The sequence below is a fragment of the Mastomys coucha genome, unplaced genomic scaffold (genome assembly GCF_008632895.1).
Source record: "Mastomys coucha isolate ucsf_1 unplaced genomic scaffold, UCSF_Mcou_1 pScaffold23, whole genome shotgun sequence".
NCBI lineage: Eukaryota > Metazoa > Chordata > Mammalia > Rodentia > Muridae > Mastomys > Mastomys coucha.
In genome coordinates, this window is record NW_022196906.1 from 101554177 (window position 1) to 101564539 (window position 10363).

General features: G+C 38.6%; 1 protein-coding gene across 1 annotated transcript in view; it reads right to left on the bottom strand.

Annotated features, from left to right (window-relative positions):
• Nucleotides 1-10357, bottom strand: part of Rbm6 (RNA binding motif protein 6) — a 76479-nt gene extending 66122 nt beyond the window's left edge. The window contains exons 1-3 of the mRNA XM_031345730.1: nucleotides 10292-10357; nucleotides 9076-9165; nucleotides 6185-6254 (exon numbers count right to left, since the gene is read on the bottom strand). Of these exons, the coding sequence (XP_031201590.1) occupies nucleotides 6185-6254; nucleotides 9076-9165; nucleotides 10292-10321 (190 nt within the window). The 5' untranslated portion in view covers nucleotides 10322-10357. The remainder of the gene's footprint in view (nucleotides 1-6184; nucleotides 6255-9075; nucleotides 9166-10291) is intronic.
• Between the last annotated feature and the right edge of the window lie 6 nt (nucleotides 10358-10363).

The window sequence follows — 10363 nt, forward strand, 5'->3', positions numbered from 1 at the left end:
CTCAGAAATTCGCCTGCCTCTGCCTCCCAAGTGCTGGGATTAAAGGCATACGCCACCACCGCCCAGCTAACTTGCTAAATCTTGAAACTAAATGTGGTTCTATTTTAGTTAGTTTTTCATCTGTGCCAACTGATTATTCTAGAGGAGGGGGGAATGGGGAAGGGAGAGAAAGAGGGAAAGTAGGGATGTGGATTAGTGGTAGAACATTACCTAGAATGTATGAGACCTTGGGTTTGTTCCTCTGCACCACATAAAAAATAAAGGAAAAAAATGTTTTCCTTTTTCTGAGACTTAGATTATCCCTGACCTCACTATGTGGCGCAAGCTGGCCACAATTCCCCAGGAAGCCCAGCTTTTAATCTACCTAGTCCTGAGATTATAGGTAGTAAGTAAGCATCGCCACAGCATATGGGTTTTTATTTCAAAATCTAAATTTAGTCCCAGGGGTCATTTTATCCTGATTATGATGATGATATTATAGTTCTCTGCATCCAGGAAAATTACCATTAAGAAACTTTCTTTCCGCCGGGCGGTGGTAGAGCACTCTTTTAATCCCAGCACTTGGGAGGCAGAGGCAAGTGGATTTCTGAGTTCGAGGCCAGCCTGGTCTATAGAGTGAGTTCAAGGACAGCCAGGGCTACGCATAGAAACCCTGTCTTGAAAAAACAAAACAAAAAACAAAAAAAAAAGAAACTTTCTTTCCAATTATTTCCAGTCCACTTGCGGGAATCATACTATGTAAATACAATGGAGGCTGATGTCCTACCTTAGAGAGCTTATTCTAATGAAAAAGTCATGATGAGAAGAAATAAGCACAATCTACTTGAAGATGCTACTAAAGTCAAAGGGGAGTGCATATCTTTTCAAATCATATTCTCACTCCACCCCCCACCTCCTTCAAACCCCCTGTGCACAAAACAATCAATCAGGAAGAAGAAATTGTAAATCTGTTTTTCATAAAGAAAGAACAGACTTCTTCCGAGGAGGTGCAGAGTAATGAGAGAATGATCAACACAGAAGAAGAGCACCTGGAACAAAACGACTAACAACTGAGGTCCTAGGAATAGACTAGTCTTCCTTCCACTCCTGTGTCCCCAATCCTAGAACAGCACCTGGCACAGGATGGTGTCATTCAATGCCACATCAACTGTAATCAGTCTGTGGGCAATGCACACATGTGGTGCAAGTTCATATATTTAGGCAAAATACCCATATACTTAAAAATCTTTAAAAAGCTAACAGGCCAGGCAGTGGTGGCTCATGCCTTTAATCCTAGCACTTGGGAGGCAGAGGCAGGTGGATTTCTGAGTTCGAGGCCAGCCTGGTCTACAGAGAAACCCTGTGGGGGTTGGGGGGAACTTACAGAATAGTAAATTCTTTAAATTTTGAGGCCAAAAGAACCCACGAGCATAATTAGTAATAGATGCCCTTATAAAAGCTGAATTATAAGATGTTACAAACTGTCCAAGAAGATAGAATACATAACCCAAAATACCCATTTTCTAATAGTCTATATACTTTAAGGTATGCCTGGTGACAAAAGTCTTAAACTCTAGCACTTTGGAGGCAGAGGCAAGTAGATCTCTGAATTTGAAGGCAGCCTGGTTTACAAAGAGATTTCCAGCTAGTCAAAGCTATTTGGTAAGAACCTGTCCACTACCCTACTACCCCTCTACTTAACCTTAAAAAAAGACTGATGATATAATTTAGTTGACAGAATGCTTGCCTACCACACACAATGCTCTGGGTTCATTACGGCACTGCAGAAACTAGGCAATGGTGGTGGATACCCAAGATTCCAGCACTTAGGGGGTAGACACCAAGAATATGAGGCTAGTCCAAGGTACACTGTCCAGAAAAAAAGTACAGATCTAGAAACATGGCTCATTGGTTAAAGTATTTATTGCTCTTTTTTTTTAAGACTTTTTTATTTTAATGTGTATGGGTATTTTGCTTCCATGCATAGATGTATATACCACATTCATGTATAGTACCATGGTCCTCTGGAGGAGTAATCAGTGCTCCTAACCACTGAGCCATCGCTCCAGTCCTGGGTTTATTGTTCTTGCAGAGGACATGGATTTAGTTCCCAGTATCCACATGGTGCCTCATAACCATCTGTGATTGATTGATTTGACTGATTTCTTTTTCTTCCTTCTTTTTCCTTCCTTTCTCTGTCTCTGTCTCTCTGTCTCTCTTTCAACAAGGGTTTCTCTGTGTAGCCCTGGATGTCCTAGAACTTATTTTGTAGACCATGTTGGACTTCTTAAAGTGATCCATCTGGCTCTGCCTCCTGAGCGTCAGGATTAAAGGTGTATGCCACCACCACCAAGCAACCATCTGTAATTTCAATTCTAGAGGATCCAACCCATTTCCTAACCTCCACAGGCATCTATGCTCATATGCTACACAAAACTCGAACAGGAACGCACACACATACAAATACGTAATATTTTTAAACTATATAATTCAGTATAGTTACGATACTGTACTATACTATCTAGTTCTAAAACCTTTTTACTGCCTTAAAACGAAAACCCTTATTCATTAAGCAACCACTCCTCATTCCCACTAATTTCCTTTCTATTTCTAGGGCTAGACCTATTATGGCTATCCATAAAAATACAGTTATAAAAATATGTGGTTGGTTGTGTCTGCTTCTTTCATGTTTTCAAGGCTGATCCACACATCAGTGTATGTTAGCATCTCATCCCTTTCTGAGATTTATATAAATATATATCACATTAACTGGCTTCTTTTTATCAACACAATTCTCTTATTGTAATGTACATAAGCAGTCTCCTCATTTCTACTGCTCAATACTACTCCAATTCACTTTCCCAGGAATATAAAAAGTCAAGGTGATACAAAATTAAGAAAGCTGTTTGTAAAGATCAAATGAAAGGTACAGGGTGTATAATCTCATTTGTAATCCCAAAATCTAAAAAGACCTTAAATAATAAGGTTTTGGGGGCAAAATTTCAGAGATGGTGTTTGATGGCTTTTTTTTTTTTTTCAGGGGGGGGGTGGTTAGGGAAGAGTAAACAGTTTTACTATATACCCTACACTGAGTTGGAACTTTCCATTCTATACCTTGGTCTCCTCAGTGGAATTACAAATGTGTATCATCATATCTGGCTTTGTAATGAAACTGAAAGGATCAACCCTATATGTTCTAAATCTACCCATTATAAGTAACACCTATTTCAACTCTGCCAGGACATTACCCAATCTAAAACAACTGGCTTAGTTCAGGTGTCATAGTAGTTTTGAGATAGAGTCTCAAGTAGGCACAGACAGCAACTGAACTTTTTATATACTTCAGACAGACCTTCTGTCTCTCTACCTTTTAAGTACAACTTCTGTATGGGGTGGAGGGGGTGACACATGTGCATACATGAATGTGTGTGTGTGTGTGTGTGTGTGTGTGTGTGTGTGTGAGAGAGAGAGAGAGAGAGAGAGAGAGAGAGAGTGTGTGTGTCAAGGGGGTATTCACTCTTCATCATATATTTCTTCTATTTATTTCATGTATGTGTATGGCTTTTTGCCTATATGTGTTTCTATACACTAAGTATGTGCCTAGTACCCACAGAAGACAAAAGAAGGCTGGGACTTCTTACTTAGATCCTCTAGGCCTGAGTTACAGATGGTTGAGAGTCACCGTACAGGTAGCTGTTTACATATACGCCTTTAAATTTTAAAAAAAAAAAAAAAAAGATATCTCTTCTTTACTCAGGAGGCAGAGGCTGATCTCTTATGAATTCAAGGCCAGCCTGATCTACAGAGAAAGTTCTAAAACAGCCAGGGCTACACAGAGAAACCCCATCTCTAAAAACCACCAAAAAGAAAATAAATCACTTATCTCTTCTTCACTAAAGGCATCAATATTTAATGAAAGCAGAGTCCATGACACAAGGTTGAAGCTCAGGCTGTCCTAGCACCTGGTAAGTTAAGTTAAAAACCTTATCCAGGCTATAAAGTCTACCTTTAGTTACCAAACAGAGCATGTATCAGACACATGCCACAAACACAACAAATTGAGGCACAAGGGACAACAAATCTACTCTTAATCAAGTTTCCACAAAGTAAAGGTGTGGTATAATTAAACCAAATAAATAATTGTTTTCTGAGAAATAATACTTCTGAAGTTTTCTCCCAAATTACAAGAAAAATATACTTTTGAACTTAAAAGTCACACTATTCTAAACACAATAATTTATTTTTGTGTGCAACATTTCACTGCAGAACTCATGAAAAAAAAAGAAGCTATCTAACCAAAAACAAAACAAAACAAAAAATTAGCTGGGCAGTGGTGGCGCACGCCTTTAATCCCAGCACTTGGGAGGCAGAGGTGGGTGGATTTCTGAGTTCCGAGGCCAGCCTGGTCTACAGAGTGAGTTCCAGGGCAGCCAAGGCTACACAGAGAAACCCTGTCTCGAAAAAACCAAAATCAAACAAACAAACAAACAAACAAAAAGGAGCTATCTATTAGATAGAAACACTCCATTCCAAGCCAGGCAGGTGGTAGTGATGTGCACCTCTAATACCAGCACTGGGGAGGCAGAAGCAGGGAGATTTCTGAATTCAAAGCCACCTTGGTCTACACAGGGCTGGAGAGATGTCTCAGCGGTTAAAACCACCAACTGTTCTTCCAGAGGTCCTGAGTTCAATTCCCAACAACCACATGGTGGCTCACAACCATCTGTAATGGAATTTGATGCCCTCTTCTGGCTTGTTTGAAGAAAGCAATGGTGTACTCATATACATAAATACATAAAACTTTTTTTAAAAAAAAATTCCATTCCATGGTAAATTACTTAAAAGTTAAAGTAAGATTGAGTTAATAGCTCAGAGATAGAACACTTGCCCAGGCCATATAAATAAACAAATAAACAGAAATCAGCTGTATCCTCCAAAACACGACATGTTGACTGACGATGCCTTTAAAGATATCGCTGTGACTCTGCGTTCTGTGAAAGATAAGTGCTCTGTTTTCTCCAACTGAGAATTCTACAAAATGGATCACTTCAAGATTTTATTTATTTGCTTGTTTGGTTGGTTGGGTTTGGTTTTTGAGGACAGGGTTTCTGTGCAGCCCTGGATGCTCCAACTCATAGAGATCCGTCTGCCTCTACCTCCCAAGTGCTGGAATTAAAGGAGTATGCCACCACTTCCCTGGGCTAATTACCTTTATTTTTAATCTATTTCATATCATGGAATCCCAAAAAATATTTCCCAAATCTTTATTTGACCTAAGTCCTCTGCATATATGTTATGTTTGTGTAATCTGGCGTTCTTATGGTCCTCCTAATGCATGTGTATGTGTGTGTGTGTGTGTGTGTGTGTGTGTGTGTGTGTCCTCTGACTCTTTTGCCAGCTTTTGGGACCCTTTTCCTCCTACTGGGTTCTTATCCAGCCTTAATGAGGGGGATGTGCCCATTGTTATTACAGTTTGATTTGCCACATCTGGTTGCTATCCCTGCGAGGCTTGCCCTTTTCTGAAGGGAAACAGAGGAGGAGTGGATCTGAGGCAGGGGGAGGTAGAGAAGGGTCTGGGAGGAGGAGAGGGAGGGGTCAATATATAATATTTCAGAAAAGAATATAAAAATTAAAAACTTTGAGAGCTTAGTATTTCATTTCTTCCTAATTTCCTGTAGTAAGAGCTGAAGGAAGCAATCCAAAGTGGCACTCACAAACACTAGAACATACATGCACTGCAGACTGCTCTTCTAGATCTATTCATGAATTTCAAACCTGAGCTGCGGCAGGACTCTTCTCAGAGCAAGCATTTCTCTGGTAAGCTGTTAAATTTCACTTTGAGACAATGAAATGTAAAACTTCATACACAGCAGACTTATTAAATCTCACTAGGCTCAAATGTAAACATACCACCATTGTGAAAAACATAATACCAGGTTTAATGATTTAATCATATAACACAGGGACAGATGCTATGACACTCACTTTATATCTCACAGGCACTTAGGCCCACGTGCGGACGGACAGCCATACAAAGCCTCACAGTTAACACTAAACTGCTTCTTATTTGAAGGCACCAACAGGAAACTTCTGGAAATCATACTTGTGATTTCTTAAAAAAACAAATTTTTGAGTAGCATATGATGCACACATCTCTCCAAGACCCTTCCTAAATCAAGATTATATGCACATTTAAAAAACTCACCTGTGTTATACTCCTTCAACTGCAACTCCTTTACAGGTAGGCCATCAGAAGTCCGAAAGGCATTAAGAATCTGCAAAAATATGACATTTACACTAATGATACAAAGCATGTTATTTTTTTATTTCCCTACTGGTTTTTACTCTATATAATTAAATTTATGATTTTTTATAGACAAAATTAAACCATACACTGTAAGATTTCAAAATGTGATAAATGAAATTAGGCATAATGACACAGACCTAAAATCCCAGCTGGTCAGAAGGCACACAGGCTTTATGTCAACATGGAGAGAGAGAAGCACAGCAGAGAGAAAGGAACAGAAACTGAATACAATATACACAGGAATAAGAGTTGTTAAGAATGAGGTTTAGTAATAGAGTGTTTTGCATAGCTTTAAAGAGCACAGGTTTTGAAATCTGAATATATTCTAAGCTACTCTTTTTGTTTTGTTTTGTTTGTTTTGTTTTTTCGAGACAGGGTTTCTCTGTGTAGCCCCGGCTACAGAGAGGGAAGAGAAGGAAAATATTCTCAATATTCTCAGCTTCTTGGAAGTAATTATGTTTTGGGTTTTTTGTTTTGTTTTGTTTTGTTTTGTTTTTGAGACAGGGTTTCTCTGTATAGCTCTGGCTGTCCTGGAACTCACTCTGTAGACAAGACTGGCCTCAAACTCAGAAATCCACCTGCCTCTGCCTTCCAAGTGCTGGGATTAAAGGCGTGCACCACCACCGCCCGGCTTCCAAGCTAATCTTTACTTGCGTGTGTAACTTTTATTGCTTAGTGTTTCATGCTAAAAGCAAAATGATGCACTGAGTAAATCCAATTCAGTCCAGAGCCTTAAACTTAGTCTAGTTTTTTCTTGTGTCTCAAACAATCTATTCTTTCACTACATTCAGGTTTGAGTTCAATCTAAAATGGTCAAATCCTGTATCTGGCAAGATGGCTCAGCAGGTAAGAACATTTAGTCCCAGTACTTGGGAGGCAGAGGCAGGCAGGCAAGATGGCTCAGCGGGTAAGGATATTTAGTCCCAGTACTTGAGAGGCAGAAGCAGGCAGATCTCTGATTTTGAGCCCATCCTGGCACAAAGCAAAAGTTCTATGACAGCCATGACCACACAGAAAAACCCTGTATCAAAACAAACAAACTGCAGGGCAGTGGTGGCGCACACCTTTAATCCCAGCACTGGGGAGGCAGAGGCAGGCGGATTTCTGAGTTCGAGGCCAGCCTGGTCTACAGAGTGAGTTCCAGAACAGCCAGGGCTATACAGAGAAACCCTGTCTCAAAAAAAAAAAAACAAACAAACAAAAAAAACAAAAAACAAACAAACAAACACCAACCACTGTTCCCTGAGCTCCATGTGTGCTAGGCATGCAAACACTTGTTCCATATTCATGCACAAAGAAATAAATAAAAATAAATGTAATTTCAAAAGAAAGATGGAAACAGTGCAATCCTGATGGCATCTCTCTTCTGTTGTAGCTCAGCCTGGTCTCAAATCCAAGCATGACCTTCAAACTCCAACTCATTTTGGATTTCAGATTGGGAATGTCAAGCTAGCAAAATATATACAAATATTCCAAAATCTAAAAGTCATAACTTTTGGAATATAACCTGTTCCAAGAACTTCAAACAAGGGCTTCTCAATTGTGGAGTAAATTAAGAGTACTAACTCATAGAACATTGTAATAATTAAATGAACAAATGCTTGTTAGTATTGACAATGTCTGGCATACTTTTACTTCTAATTTTCCTCTAAGTCCTGTCATAATTTGGACAGAAAGTCCTTTTAAATAGAGCAGTTAGTTAACTCCCAGTTTGACTGTGAGACAAGGTCTATGCAGCTCTCCTGGAACTTGAGATCCACCTGGCTCTGCCTCCTGAGTGCTGGGATTAAAGATATGTGCCACCATACTTGGCTTAGCTCCAGTCTTTACTACTGTAAATCGACTGCATCTTTGTGCTTGTACTCCTGATATAATATGGTCTCAAGGATATTATCAAGTCTCAAGATACTAGTCATGAATCACTTTACAAACCTTCAAGTCAGTGATATCAAATAAGCTCTACAGGTTATTCCAAAATTACTTCCTGGTCTAATTAGACATCATACTATAGTTACTATAGATGTTAACACTGAGAAATATAGGTCAAAGAATATATGTCATCCCTGTTTATTTATTTATCAAAATAAAATGGCTGAGTTGATAGTCCCAGCTGGCCTCTTTTTTTTAGGGGGAGGTACTGGAAATTGAACTTAAGGCATGCATAAAGTAACCACTGTATTTACAGTTCTTTGTAGTTTTATTTTGAGACAGGTTCTCACTAAATTGCCCAGGTTTTCCTAAGCTCATTCTGCAGTCCAGACTGGTCTTGATTTTACATTACTGCCTCAGCTTCCTGAATAGCTAGAATTATAAGCCTATGTTACCAGGCTCAGCTTTGGCTTCTGTTAGCAAGCCCAACTCTGGCATTGAATAATTTTGAGTTTTCATTATAACTTTTAGTTAGCATACCAAATAGGTTTTGTTGTGATATTTTCATACATAAATATCATTGTACTTGCTTGTATCTACTTTGTCCCATTATCCTTCCCTAGGGCTCACACTCTTGGTCCTCCTCTCTCAGCCTTCTGAGTATTAATTATAGGCATATATCACAACGCTTGACTCTGTACCTCCTTATATATTCCCATAAACCTATAATTTTTGAACGTAAATTTTATTTTATTTTATTTTTTCATTTTGAGACAAGATCTCACAATGTAGTCCAGTTTGGCCTCAACTGACAATCCTTCTGCATATACTTCCCAAGTGCTAGAGTTATAGGCATGCGTCACCACAAAAGGCAGGCTTTTTTTTTTTTTTAAATTGAAAGGAGAGAACGTATGTCTTACCTCTTCTTTTGTGGCATTTTCTGGCACCCCATTTAATCGAATAAGCCTGTTAGGTTTCTCCTCACTTGGGCCGGTCCTATAATCCTGATCCTTGAATTCAGAATGTAAAGTTATTTCACAAATAGATTTATTTTTATATGTAAAATAAAGCCCAACATAATATATACTCAATATCAAAAGTGATTTGCATTATTTGAAGATATGAGCAATTATAATCTCTCATCCTCCCCTAATATCACTGGATTATAAGTATGCTAAGACTAATGATTACTGAGGGAGTCTTAAAATAATAAAGAAAACATGTTCTAAAATTCTCAAAACATACTATTTGGTTACTAAGTATTAAGATCACCAACAGGGAGAGATGGCTCAGTGCTCTTAACCGCTGCTCTTCTAGATGTTCTGAGTTCAATTCCCAACAACTACATGGTGGCTTACAACCATCTGTAATGGGATCTGATGCCCTCTTCTGGCTTGTCTGAACAATGGTGTACTCATATATGTACAATAAATCTTTAAAAAAGCAAGCAAACAAACAAGCAAAAAACTCCAAGAGGCCAGGTAGTGGCACATGCCTTTAATCCCAGCACCTGGAAGGCAGAGGAAGGTAGATCTGTGTTCAAGGCCAGCCTGGTCTACAGAATGAGTTCCAGGACAGCCAGGGTTACACAAAAAACCTTGTCTTAAAAAAAAAAAAAAAAAAAAAAATCACAGAGGAAACCTAAGTAGAGATGGGTAAAATCTATTTTAAGATAACTTTCATAATTAAATTGCAAATACAACTGTACTTGCTTATATTCAAGAAACTTAGCCTTTAAGCTAAGTAAGCTAGCTATAAGAGGAAACATGTAACATTAACATCATCATATCCTCATGACTGCAAAAATACTTCTAAGTATTCTCTAAATGAACCTAAATAAGAAAATAAACCCTAAATCACAGGGACTGCAATAGTAGGTAAGAGCCACTCCCCAAAGTGGAAATCAATTTAACACAGGACATTTAAATAAGCACAATAAAGCAAAACAATGATTAAACACACATCAAAAACTTGTTCTGAGCCAAGGACCTTTTTTGGATGTTAAATTCCTATATTCCACTATAAAATATAGAATTTCCTTTTACATGGTTTTATAAGAGGGCTTTAGTGACTAAACATCTTCCATTCTATACTTCACCCTTGACAAAAGGATTATGAATCGCCTCATCAACATACCTGTAGGTCTTGTTGGGCATCTCTGGACATTTTGCCCTGAGGAAAAGACTTGCTCTGGCTATAGCCAAAAAT